The following is a 14845-nucleotide window of genomic DNA, read 5'->3' as shown; positions in this document are numbered from 1 at the left end:
CTATATTCATCAAACAACAGCAACGCCTGATTATGTAGGCCCCTTCATATCATATAACACAATGATGAAAGGCTGAGATGATCACACAAAGTCTGTGGACCCTTGCGCTCCCAAATAGCTCGGCATGGTTCAGCTGAGTCCATAGCTAAACCTGCTCAATAGTGCCAAATAAATGAAATCAGAACATGTGTAACCTTTCCATTAACTCAATGTAGGTTGTTCAGAAAGAGGAAAGCAGGGGCTCAACAATAAGAACTTGTTACGTAAATTTGTCATAGAAACATTTGATACTATCCAGTGACTGTTATACTGTTAGACTTTTATGTAAAGATAGAAAATGTTGCATTTTTTGTCTTAATTTAGCTTGTTGTTAACAGTACTTGAGGACATAAAGATCCTGGTGTTTTGCTCACGGCTATTTATATCTAGCAGAAGTTCCTTAAAATGAATGTGGAAAGTGAAGGAATTTAGAAAATGGTGCAGCTATAAATGGCTACGTGGAATGTTTCTTACATGTCTCCCTCCTACGGCAACATATTTGCATCTCCTGTCTATTCCATGCAAATTCATTCTGAATTTAACAGTTTACTGTAGCTTACAGTATTTCTGATTTCACCCTGGCAAAAAATGAACCATATGAGAATTAAATTTCAGCTAATAACAACTGTAAACTGCAGCATTGCTTCATCTGGAACCCTAAGCAACACCCCAGACCTTATGTTTGTGTTTCTTACATGTGGTACAAAGCAGTGTATGTCATTTTAAAACATACAGTATGAACACATTTAATGTAATGTATTGCAGTTACATACAGTACATCACACAAAACACACCCTTTGAATTTCATATGTGAAGTGTGAGACTAGTGTGAAAAAAACATGCACCTTATTATATGATTGATGGAGACGTGACAAGCACTAACAGCTGTAAATGGCACAATATGGTGTCTGTTTTACACTCTACAACTATTGGATCCAGTAGTAAATCTGCCATGTTTACTTACTATATATATGATAATCCCATTATTTGCAATGGCACTGTCACATATGCACCACTGAATGCGCTAAATTACTATCTGGAGAATGTGAAAAATGCATGGCAGTTTTGGTGGTGTCTTTGGTGCTGGTAAGACAATGCTGAGGTGTTGTGTCTGGAGCACTCATCATATGTAGGGAGGAACCCAGGGAAACACAATCTGTGATGGCCAATGGGTGCTGTTGGTGGTGCTGAAATAAAAATTACAGATACTGGTTTTGCCTGAGGTGATACAGACAAAGAGAACTGCGTGGGATAGTGACAGAGGAGAGGCCCCCAGGGGAGTTTAGAGCCGATAAAAGGGTTTGTGATAAGTGTTGCACACAGAAGCATCACCTGCCTGCATAGGAGTATGAAATACACTAAAAATACAGAACTCATCAGGGATATAGCTGTTCCCACTTGACTGACACTGATATCAATCATACTGGAAATTATCAATCTCTTAGTGAACTTCTCCTTCTCTGTCCCCTTGTGCTGAATTCTGATGAGACTTGAAGCTCATCAGCGTTACAAGTGCAGCACTAGCAACAGTCCTCTTACTAGTTGCTGTCTATGGTGCTGAAATTCAAAATGGGAATGAAAACACACCACATACAGTACTGTATACAATACATTCCTAAGAAAAATGCTCCCCTAATTCTGCAAATGGATTTAATGCTGGTCATTAGAACTGACAGATGTTCTCAAGCATAATTTGATCTGAAAACAAAACGATGTGTTATAACTATGCTAGAAAAATAAACGATTCTACTGCTGTCAAGAAGCATATCTGTGAGCACCAGGCTTTTAATAATTAATCATTGCGATAACAAAAAGGGGGGTCGTGGTGATCTTTCCCTGCTGTGTTTACATCAGGGAAAGATATCACCGAGCCACTGAGCAGGTGAAGTTCTGCTGTAGAGCAGTGAGAGCAGGGGGAGCTCGTGACTTTGACAATTCATTGTCAGGCCAAGCTATAACTCACAACAACTCAGAGGAAACTGGATTTTGTCTGGACTCCCATATACACCCCTTGTTTGTTCATTTACTTCTATCAACACCTCCATATTTTACCAAAAATCACATTGCCACTATGTAAATAATATTACCGAGCCAAGTTAGCTTTTATATTAGCATGCAGGAGATACCATTTAAATGTAGAAGCAGATAAAACCATGTGTTGTTTGGACATCTTAACGCCTTATTGTACTATCTTATTCTATGCTGTGTCCATACACAAGACATGAGTGGTCTTACCTTACAGACACTTTGCAGTATACGCCTTAAACAGACACTGTTACTAACTGCAGCACTACTATAGGGGTATTCATTTTAGCCTTCACAGAGGCTGCAAATCCCATGGAATGACAGGGTCTTCCACACCACAGTGTAAAGGATATGGCCAATCGATGAGCTTCTTGGCATATTTCCTGATAATGTTATCTTCTCCAAAGATGAAGAGGGACCTATTCACGGTGAAGCAGTTCTGTCGGACTGGGATGGGGTTGTATAAAGCCATGGTCCTTGCTCTTTGGGCTTTGGATTGCTTGAAAGCTGCTTGAGTTCCTACAGGAGCAGCCGGGGACCCTTGCAGGGTCTTGCTCCTCTCCGACCCTGCATCCCCGGACCCCTGCCTGCCAGCCACCGCCTCTCCAAAACGAGCCATCCTGCAAGTTAACAGAAAGAAAGGGGATAAAACGTGATCCAAGGAGCCCAAACAAGGAACCCAGCCTAGAGAAGGTGGTGGCTACAGAAGCAGCGTTCAGTAACTACCAGGCATTTAATGCTCACTCTATGGGGAAAATGTATTTTTTTTTTATTATACAAAAAGGAGAAATAATTATATAAAAAAAAATAAAGCCCCCGATTGCCCTGCTACAAGGAGAAATATGGATGAAGCGCTAGTAGCCAAGCCACCTCATTAATTAATTGGCAATCTGCAGCGAGAAGACACATCACATACAATAGAAAGCTAAGGGGAAAAAATCCGCCACTTGCATGAGGATCTGGGATTGTAATTAAGCTCAAGAAGGGGACGATCCTTTTCGTTTAGGGAGGTAAAGAAACATCCCAAAGCCCAGGGGGCAAGGTAGACAATACTATTTTTTTTTAAAAATCACATGCAGCTAGCAATCAATGAGAAAGCAGAACGGGTGTCCAAATCTTTTCATCACCCCACCCTAAAAAAAACAATAGAAAAAAACTATGGGGATGCAGCCTGGAGAGGAACAGGTAGCACTGCAGCTCAGCTTTTAGTTGCCAAAGGGGTGAACTTCCTGACAAAGAAAAGGACCTTGTTATTTCCATCCACATGCACGAGTCCAGGAGGCTGAATACAAACACACCAGACCGTATATATGAGAGCAAAACAAGCGGATCAAAAAGGAGAAAAGCATTGGCAGCAAGCGCTATACACACGGAGACGTCAAATAGCCTTTGCAGTCCTGGGTGGGGAAATCAGACATAATTAAATTACTTTAAAAGGGGGAACAGCGGCCAATGAAGCACAGGGAAGTAATGGAACAAAATATCGTCCAAATCATTAAAAAAAACGCACATAACTCATTCAATAAGAGATCTGGCAAGACGTCCTACAGTAATGCTATAGTCACAACGAAAGTGTAATACAAAAGCCCTACATACATTTTGTTGTTGGTCTCTAGTTTCTCTTCCCGAGCTGATCTGGTTGTGTTTTGCAGTCAGAATTAACATGTAGATGCCATGGTGCATAAATGCTTCTCACACACACACTTCCTGATGGAGACAAGACTACAGTACATGCACACACACACACACACACACTCACCCCACCCCCTTTTCTTTCATCTCATTTAATTGAATTGTGCTTCTTTCAGACTGCATAATGCTGGCTTGAACCAAACGCAGCTCTCCTTTTGTCTTTATGTTACTCTCCTAGATAAATCCTTCCCTTCTTGGTCCCTCATTACCTCCCCAGGAGAAAAAAATCTGGCAGATCACAGTAAGAGAGCAAAAAAAATAAAAAATCAGGCTGTGCAAGTCTGTACTGTACATATTAACATGCACAAATCATTTGCATATTCAATATGTTTTGACACAAGAGAAGAACAACTCATCATCACATATAAACAACTGAATAAAAATGTGTCCCAGGAGAAAAGATCTTGAAGTTTCCTCCTAAATCATGCAGGTGCTTGTAACTCATTTCAATGCACTACAGAATTCCATGGTATTGAAGGAGTTAACAAATAACAGGAACCACCTTTGTGGGATGTATATGGTCGTGTGCTTAGCTTTGCAGTGTTGCTGGGAACTGAAAGTTCAGTTTTACTTATTATTATTATTATTATTATTAATAATAATATTACTAATAATAATAATAATAATAATAACTTCATTTCATATAACGCTTGTCTCCCAATGGGACTCAAAGTGCTTCCCAATTACAGTGTAGTGCAATGTATGCAGCACATAGGAATTTTTACAGACACAGCCCCTGCCCAGATGATCTTACAATGCACGATTTTGGTGCCTGAGGCACAGGGAGATAAAGTGACTTGCCCAATGTCACAAGGAGCCGACACCGGGAATTAAACCAGGTTCCCCTGATTCAAGCTCAGTGTAATTATTTACAGTCTTTACTTACTGAGCCACTCCTTCTTCCTTAAACTATGTGTTAGTACAATATGAATCCAAATGCTTCACATTTGGGCTATATTTGGGGTGCTACTTTTAGGGGGCTTTTAGGACAATATTGTAGCAGAACTAACAATACATTATTACAATTAATACAATGACTAAAATACTGTATGCAATAACAGCAGTTCTAAATAGGAAGGTATAAGATTTCAGAATCCTGTTAAGGCAACTCACACCCTGCAGTAAAATATTGACCTATAAAAGGGGTACAGCTTAAGTGAATAGCGGGAAGTTAGAAGAATGTCTCTCTTATTGCCACAGACTCCTGGAGATGACATTCAGCCAGCACTTCCCTACAAGGTTGAGACTCTAAGTCTGGTACAGTCCTGCACTATAAAATGTCAACCAGTGCTCAGGGCTTGTCAGCAAGAACCACGGAAACTCAGCTAGGCAGAGGGGCAGGAGACAGCTACATATCCATGCTCTTGTTTAGACTTCTTAATTTCTGGGAGAAATATGAGAGAGCACAGAGAACACAACATTCAGGTAGAAGAATACACATAAAAATGACAACTCAATCATAATTACAAGTGCTTACTGACACTACACCCCCCTATTCATCTCTAACACCAAATAGAACCACAGCTATTGGAACGGTTCTTTGGCTAGCTAATACTGGCTAGAATACTGATAATTTAGCAGATAAAATGGTTTTGTCCATTGGTGAATCCATTAAGAATAGGGGTCAATGTATCCTCTGAATGGGACACACATCGTGCAAATTTATGAATAATAATAATAAAGTATATGAAAACATAAGAAACAAGAATTATAAGGTCTGCAGAAAACAATGGGATATTTCCTTTAATAAACCTTACAACGGTAAAAATCGGGAGTTTTCTCTGTATTAATTAAGAATTATTAATGGAGTAAAATCTCTACAAAAGTAGATTTCACTTGCATGTACTTTCTCTCACTCTCTTATACTCGTTCTCTCTAATTGTCTGCATTCTTTCTCGCACTCTCTCATACACACACACTCTCTCACCCTTTCTCTAATTGTCTGCATTCTCTCTCTCAGATGCTCTCTCTAGCAATCTCATCAAAATTGGAGATCTCTGTGTGAGATGTTATGTGCAAAATGAAATCTTGCAGCATATTAAATAGCCTGTAAATACATTATACTGTAAGATTTCTTCATTTGATACAGCATTTCATACTGTATAGATTTCCATAGTTGGGCCCAATTCGCGACTTAAAATACCACTTTCGCAAGGTTTACAGATGCGAAAACGGTTTCGTAAATATGGCGACATACAGCATGTTTCCATGGGAAAATGTGGAAAAATAGAAAAAAATTAGATAAAAACTGTAGGGTAACTTAACCCTGACATCTGCCCAGGAATTCTTGTTTTAATTGATTTCAGGGCAAACTTGAATTGTTGGCACATCTGTCAGCTCTTGTATTATCTTGGGAGTCATTGATGAAGAGTGTCTAAATGGAAGCAGCACAAATGCATAATTTCTTTATCTTAAATATATTGCATGTAAAAGTTTTGTTTGATGTTGCGGTAACATACACTAACAAGGTTAACATATCCCTTATCATAACTTACTTGGTCTTTATATGCACTTCTCTTTTACGGGTCCCTTACAGCAATTACATAATACCTATAATTTGGAAAAGCAATAGTCGTATTCTCATTGTCATCATTGTTGTCATCTTTCATGCACGTAAGTTGTGGTAATAATACTGTGCTTTAATGCTAGATAATTTTCTTATTAAGAATGAAGGGCATCTGTTTGGTCCCAAATTCCCAGTGGTTTATGCTTTGGGATCAGACCCTTTTTTAAGGTTTTCTTACAAAAAAAAGAGAAGCTGCAGTTGAATTACTAAAAATGTAATGGTTTGATGTATCCCTAATACCTACACAGAGCTGACTTTTAGCAAAGAAGACCAAGCTCAGTTCATCCACCTCAAAAGAAGAAAAAGATTTGCTGCATAATGAGGAACTACCCTCCACATATTAATCAATATCACAGAGCACCCTATTGAAGTGAAGGCAAAACATGTATTTCTGGATACCATAAATAAATCATTAACTGCTACTGTACACCAACATACAGTACAGTATCTGAGCTCCTAATTGATACACTTCTCCCTATGTTGTACTGTTTTCCCCCATGTGTGGTATACAATGTGTATGAACTAAGCTCTGCTTGCATGGTTGGAGATGTGCAGATAGAAACATACTGTACAAAAGGCTTTGCTAAACGGATAAGAAAGGGCAGCCTTGTACAAAACAATGTAATCAAAAGTGATGGTTGTCACGGTACGCAATTGACCAGACTACTTGGGATCGCAAACACCAGGCAGAATGCAGAGGTTAATAAACAAAAGTTTATTTGGCCGGAGCCAACAGAGAACAACACAACAAAAGCAAGAGCAAAAACTCCCCAAAAATGAGGAATGGAGGGGACTCCTAGCTCATAAAGTGCTGGGTTGCTGAAATTAGCTTACCCTGAATGCCACCTCAATAGTCTGTTCCACGATCCCAGTAACTAGGGATGACCACCCCTAGTAGCACATTTCTCGATACAGTTGGTCTCTAGACATAGAGACCAACCAAGAATAACTGTAAGGCCTCGTTCAGGGTGCCAGAGGCAGGAGTTGGAGGGCGGGCGTTCGCGAGGGCGGGCGGCAGTCAGCTGGGCGATGTGTTCATCCTCCCAGCAGACTTTTTCAGAGTTGAGGAGACTGGGAGGGGGCGGGGCTACAGACGTGAGGTTAGGGATCCAAGTTGCAGTCTTGAAATCATTCTCAAGAATGATTTCATTGGCTGCCGAGGTCCCAGTGACGCTGCTGCAGCTTCAAAAAACGAATTTTTTGTTTATTGAAACTGTAGCCAGCGTCAACTCCGTACTTCGGAGACAGTGCAGCTGCTACCCTGACAACCAGTATTCAATTTGAATACATTGTGTCCCATGGCAGCTCGCACGGCAGCACGCCCTCCCTCCGAAGCCTGCACCCAGAACGAGGCCTAAAGCTCTGATCAGCATTCGCTTCTATAGTTTCCGGACCTCCGTTTGGAAACATGGAGAACCGAGTGCCAACCAATCTTCGGAGTCCATTACTCCGCTGCGCCAATCAGGAGCAAGGGGGATGTCTGGAACTGACCAATTAGGAGAGGGATTTGTAGCCAGTGACTTGTCTTAGGGCACCCCTGAGGGGTGGGCCTGGGAACGTGGCAAATTCGAACTGACCAATGGGAACTGAGTTGACGGGCCAAAGACCCAAATCCCGGTCCCCAATTTCAGTTCCCTCCCCCAGAGATAGACGCCAGCCAGGGAGATAAGAATGCTGCAGCTTTGGAGTGTGTACTCTCTCAGCAGGTGGACGTGTCCTCCCTGAGTCTCCCATTGTCCGTTACCACTACACTTGGAACCAAACAAAGGCTAACTCTCTGACTAATTATATACTGGCTGTGATGATATGGGCAGTGAGGCTACTATAAAAGGTGACACCCACCCATTGCCCTATAGTCTGGGTGAATATACACAGTTGCCCTGTATATGCATCTTATCATGGCTCACCTGGCCAAACTAAGTTGTGTGCAAATGTATATGTAGACCTCTGTTACATATAAAATGTATCTGTGCTTGTGAAACTGTATTTCCTTGTTCCTTGCGCATGCTAGGCTGGTAATACATTACCCAGCCTACACACCCATGGATCCTGGTTTAGCTAGTTTCATGAGGGGGTTCAGGACAAAGGAGAGTGGGCATCGGCTGGCCTCATATCTGGGGGGTGTTGGTCCAATAAGCTGAGCTATTGTCTGCCCCAGACAGCAAGGCACCTATCTCATCCAGAGATTGCAAACCGGCATTGAGAACATGGGCAGGTAGGCGATGTTCTCAGTGGCTGGTTTGTAATTCTCGCCATCCTTGTCTCGGCCTCCCTACCACAACCCCAACCTGGATTGACCAACACAGCGAGCCCTCACGCTGTGATTGGTCCCACATGCAGCATCCATGCTGTGATTGATCACCACCCGTTCTCCATGATTTCCTATGGAGACGGAGACCTAGAAGAGGAGCGGCCGATCACAATTCCACAGACATAGCTGAGGCTAGCGTGGAGATGTGTACAGGCAGTCCTCGTTTTACAACGCTTCGCTTTACAACGAATGGCTTATCCAACGCTATGCAATGCATACCTATGTTCATTTTTACAACGCCAAAACAGCTTATCCAATGCTCTTACAACGCTTTGCAAAGTTGTTTATGTGTATATAATATATATATTATATAACATAATATAATATATTATACTATATAATATATTATTATATTTTATGTTATATTACAGTATACAGTATACACTATATAATTTATGTGTGTGCTGCGTATCTTATTACCTGCATAAAATATTTGGTGTATTTTAGTGTTAAAATGCCTTCAGGAACGGAACCTTTCATTTAAACAGTGTTCCTATGGGAAAACGTGTTTCGCTTTAAGACGTTTCGCTATCCAACGCCATTTTGAGTAACGCATTGCGTCGGATAACCGAGGACTGCCTGTACTCTGAGGATGTGCCAGAGACACCAAAAACCGAGCTGCCTGCTATTCCGTGCAGGAGATTTAAAGCTGCTTTGCTGCGACGTGCATTCAGCGGTGCTTGGAGTGCACCAATCCCGATCCACCATGGAAGTGGAAGCTGCGCTGGTTAAGCCACTTTGGTGGTGCCGGGCACCTAGGACTATTAGGATTCCCCCTGTATTCCCTGTGGGGAGTGAGTATAGCCCTGTCAGTGATATTGTGTTGGGTTTGCTGGCTCCAGCCGGAATAAATATACTTTTATTTGATCTCTGTGTCCTGTTTGGTGCTTGATCCTGTGAAAGAGTTCTGGTCTCCCATGACCCTGGCCACTTAGCCATTGTTATTGACTGTCATGGTAATATCACGAGATATTATGTAATTTAATCCATCTAGTGCTTCAGGGGTTAATTGTGTAACAATTTGGGTTTAAAAATACAATGTATTGGGTTTATGACAGGTCAAGACATTTTCTGGGTCTGAGTGGGGCTTCAAAGAGAACTTAATTGGGGGGGGGGGGGCTATCAAGGATATCCCACTAAAAGTGACACGTGGGGTTTAGTGGGTAGTAAATGCAACCTCAAAGAAGCCTCGACGTTTGTGAATAATTACTGGTGCATTCCAGAGAGAGGTGACACACAGGGGCATGCTTTCATTGAATGACTTTATTAAAAATGAGAATATTATGTGATGTTGTCTGCTGTACTGTACATGCTAAGAATTACATGTGTGTATCCATCGCGGGGACTAGCATATAATAAGACCACACACGTGAAGTACAGATATCCTCAAATTTAGGATTACAACGGTCACACTTAGTCTTGTTACATCCGTCACGAGTGCCTGAAGCTATTGGTGGAGCTCACGTGTGTCTAAATATTAGACACATGTGAAGTTATGAGTGTGGTTATATTCGGAGGCACAATTCAAACGTCGTTCGTAGCAGTTTTTTACTCTGCCATAAAACTGTCAATATCACGGCTGATTTACAACAGGGGTGGGTATAATAATAATAGCATGTTCTTCAATAGCAATGCTAGTTTTACATAGTGCTTAACAGAAACATTTTGTCTAGACACGGGTCCCTGACACATGGAGCATACAATATAATTTTTGGTGCCTGAGCCACAGTCAGACAAAGTGAGACAAAGTGACTTTCCCAAGGTCACAAAGAGCTGACACCAGGAATTGAACCAGGTTCCACTGCGTCAAAGTCAGTGCCAGTCAGTGTCTTTACTTACTGAGCCACTCTGTGTTGTTTCAAGGGAGTGAAAGAATACACCTTTCAAACACATGATATCTAATTTCTTCGCCAGTGACCTCTTTTGGAGAAAACCTATGACAATTGGTTATGTACTGTATAAGGATTTCGATTTTATGTTTTATCCTGTTATTTTAAGGAACTGCCATGCATTTACTATAATTATATGTTCTTGTAATATTTTTTCTGTAATCTAAGGATATATATATTAAAACATTTAATAAATGATGCTTTGGACTCTGAATGAACTGATTGCACGCTGTGGAGAGAGAGTATTTACATTTTCGGACACACTTTGCTGCAATAGATTTTTGTCTGCTAAGTGCATAGTTTTTTCTATCATAAACAGGGACCTGATAACCTGGCAGATTTATTAATGTCACATCTTTTATTTGCATTTCTCGGGTGGTGGACGAGTATAGATACTGTATGATTGCAATTGAGTAAGGGGTGAATATTAACTAATTGAAGGTACCTTTGCTGAGTAGAAAGGTGGGTTGGCTAGAGTAGCCGTGTGTATTAACCCTGGTTGCATATCTGAGTCATGTTTTCACTTGTGTGCTGTTCGCGACAGGTGGAATATGTGGACGGATTTAGGGGAGATATTGTCCATTTGAGGGATCTTTGTGAAGGTGAAAAGTGTCACAGCTTGTGAGCTGTGTGTTAACCCTTGTCCCATTTGCAGGTCACGCGCTTACAGGTGTGCCATACGTTACACTGACCCAGGCATACAACGAGACATACATTTAAAACAGTGTAAACACATCAGTCAGAGATACCTAATCCCTAGATATTACCAGGGTTGGAGGCCATTTCCAACCACGCGATGGCACCTTAATTCTTTAAGTGGGTCACCATCTTGATGGGCAGAGGCAGCAAGTGGGATTAACCTTTATTTATATCAGCCTTTATTTTGGGAATGCCATGCTGACCCTGCTGTCACATGTGCCCCCCTCAAGACGAGGGCCCTGGGGTGGCAGTCCCAATTGTGTGGCATCCTGGGTTGATGGGAGTCCATGGCTGTTGAGCTGGGCCCTTCTTGTGTTGGATAGATAAGTAATATTCTTAAAGGGCCAAGTCCCATGTCAAAAGTTACCTGTTTTCCCTCCGACACCCGATGTAGCTAGCTGAGGGCATTGTTGTTGGTCACCACGGTAAAGGTTTAGCCATACACATAAGGCTGCAACTTTCATAGTGCACAAACAATTGGCAAGCACTCTTCAATAGTAGCGTACAGTAGGTGACCTCCCGATCCAGGAGCTTGCGGCTCAGATAAACTACCAGGTGCTCGAAACCCTCCTTGCCCACCTGGCAAAGGACTGCACTGGGAACTGCTTGCTGTAAATCAGTGGCTGCGAGAACAGGCTAGGCATCTTTCAGGGCCTGGAACATGGTCTCACACTCCGGAGAATAGGTCACAGTGTGGAGGAGACTTTTACAACTCAAGTCGCTCATGGGCTAAGCAGTGGCACTGTAGCAGGGTACACATTTCCAATAATACCCCAGAAAAGCAAGCACCTGTTTCTGAGTGTGGAGAGTCGGCCACGGTTGCTTGACCCTGCACTTAGTTCAGAGACACTAGAGCAGTTCAGACATTAACTGTGCCCCCTGGTTGGCAAGGATCTTGCTTGGGAAACCAACCCTAGCAAAAATATTATTTAGCGCCTAAGCTATCTTTCGGGCCTCTATGGAGGAGAGTGCTACTGCCTCGGGGTACCTTGTGGCAAAGTCTACCATGGTGAGCATGTACTACTTCGCAAATCAACTCAGGATCATCAGAGGCCCCAAAATATCTACCGCCACCCACTGGAAGGTCTCCAAGATCACTGGTAGCAGTCTCAAGGTTACCTTCACCTGATCCCCATGTCTGCCTATTCACTGGCAAGTGTCACAGGCATGGCAGAAGGTTGCCACCACCTGGGTCATTCCTGGTCAGTAGAAATTCTGGATCTGATGGGCTTTTGTGAGAGTCACCCCTTGATGGCCAATTAGTGGGATCTCGTGGGTAAAGTGCAGAAGCTGAGCCTGGTATGCCTTGGGGATAACTAACTGGCACGTCCCCTGTCCAGGGTCTATTAGGAGCATCAGGGATTTGTACCTGAAACAAGAGCCGACGCTTCCATAGGAGCCGCTCTGCCCAGGCTCAGAGGCCAGCTTGGCATTGTGCTGCCTCAGGCCCAGAAAGTTTGGGTTAGACTACTGGGCCTCCCTAAAAGCATGGCTCTGCTCTCTCTATTGGGCGGGGGAAGGGGAATCAGTCAGGTCGGACTCTCTCCAGCTTACCTCTCTGGTTTCTTCTGGCACTTCGAGTTGGGTTTGCTCTACAACACTGGGAGCTTCTTCACTTTTACTTAATGGGGAAGCTGCAGCCTCCTGGCTGGTGGCTGAGCCAATCAAGAGTGAGGGGGGGGCATCCGGTATGCAATAATTTGGCGAGGGGGTAGAGCCAGTGCCTTATGACGGCCAGAATTGCAGGGCGTGGGAGCATGGGATATTGGAACTTCCCAATGTGAACCTGGCACAATGGGGAAAGGACTGAAACCCCAGTCCTCGAGTTCAGTTCCATACCTCCAGCAGCGTTACATGTCCTACTACCAGGGAGAGGACAATGCTCTGGCTTTGAAGTGTATACTCGCCCAGCAGGTGGGCGTGTCATCCCCGAGTCTCCCATTGTTCCTTACCACTACACCTGGCCCCACACAAAGACTAGCCCTCTGACTCATTCTATGCTGGCCACTTAGCCATTGTTACTGGCCCAGTAATGCAATGAGCCGTACAAACACATTCGAAACTGTATAAACACATACAGTCAGAGATGTCTATTCCCAGTTAGGTATTACCAGGTTTGGAGGCTAGTTTACAATCCTCAGATGGCACCTTAACCCTTCCAGTGGCAGGAAGAGACAGCAAAGGGACTTAACCTTTATTTCGGGAATGCCATGCTGCCCCTGTCAACACAATTGTTTTCTAAAATCACTTTAGATGTTCATCTTAATTGTGTTGACATAAATAGCTACATGTATACCATCCTTCAAAGAGATACATGTATATTATAATTGTTATGCCTAGGAAAATTAGTAACAGTCTTCCATTATTATGCTTACTGGAAAGCAAATTGTTGACTCCTTATTAAGTTTCTATTTAATATTAAAACCTTTTTTTGTCTAAAAAAAAAAAGGGCATAAAGCAAGCATGAAAGCCTGTTAACTCATCCCAGATTTAGGAAAGCAGATGCTTAAAGCTCTAGTGCTTCTAATGTCTCAATGTACTCACACAGTGCCATCTACTGGTTATTGAGATACCTGTGATCACGTCATCTTATCTTATACTATATTAGTGAAAGCACTGTATGTTTGCCTGCCTGCCTGCATGCATGCATGCCTGCCTGCTGGATGTCCGGTGTCCCTAGCGGCAATCTCATTGGTCCCTTGGCCCGCCCGCCCCCGCACACCTCTCATTGGCCTCACACACTCACACCACCCCCTTGGCCCGCCCCCCACACCTCTCATTGGCCTGAGGCGGAGTGACGGGCCAAAGGTCCAAAAAAATAACACACACACACACACACACACACACACACACACACACACACACACACACACACACACACACACACACACACACACACACACACACACACACACACACACAACACACCTCTCTCCCCTCTCCCCTCTCCAAATCACCTTTTCCCCCTCCCCAGCGGCATCACCTCTTCCCCCTCCCCAGCGGCATCACCTCTTCCCCCTCCCCAGCGGCATCACCTCTTCCCCCTCCCCAGCGGCATCACCTCTTCCCCCTCCCCAGCGGCATCACCTCTTCCCCCTCCCCAGCGGCATCACCTCTTCCCCCTCCCCAGCGGCATCACCTCTTCCCCCTCCCCAGCGGCATCACCTCTTCCCCTTCCCCAGCGGCATCACCTCTTCCCCTTCCCCAGCGGCATCACCTCTTCCCCCTCCCCAGCGGCATCACCTCTTCCCCCTCCCCAGCGGCATCACCTCTTCCCCCTCCCCAGCGGCATCACCTCTTCCCCCTCCCCAGCGGCATCACCTCTTCCCCCTCCCCAGCGGCATCACCTCTTCCCCCTCCCCAGCGGCATCACCTCTTCCCCCTCCCCAGCGGCATCACCTCTCCCCGCTCCAAATCACCTCTCCCCGCTCCAAATCACCTCTCCCCGCTCCAAATCACCTCGCTTCCCGCAGCTGCCACGCGGCGCGTAAGATGGCGGACCCCCTTCCTCCCTCGCGGCGCCGAGTCAGACGGTGGCGGCGCCCGGAAGTACAGGTAGGTGTCGCTCCCCACCTCCGGCGCCAAACGGAACTAAAGAAAGGGCGCATCAACTGAGGTGTGTGT

At 44.0% G+C, this 14845-nt stretch overlaps 1 protein-coding gene across 1 annotated transcript in view; it reads right to left on the bottom strand.

The window, feature by feature from the left end:
* Positions 1-927: 927 nt before the first annotated feature.
* LOC142503812 (uncharacterized) overlaps positions 928-14845 on the bottom strand; it is a 241366-nt gene continuing 227448 nt past the window's right edge. Inside the window, exon 3 of the mRNA XM_075616538.1 lies at positions 928-2684. Coding sequence (XP_075472653.1) covers positions 2357-2684 — 328 coding nt within the window. The 3' untranslated portion in view covers positions 928-2356. The remainder of the gene's footprint in view (positions 2685-14845) is intronic.

The sequence above is a fragment of the Ascaphus truei genome, chromosome 10 (genome assembly GCF_040206685.1).
Source record: "Ascaphus truei isolate aAscTru1 chromosome 10, aAscTru1.hap1, whole genome shotgun sequence".
NCBI lineage: Eukaryota > Metazoa > Chordata > Amphibia > Anura > Ascaphidae > Ascaphus > Ascaphus truei.
This window is presented reverse-complemented; position numbering and strand designations above follow the sequence as displayed.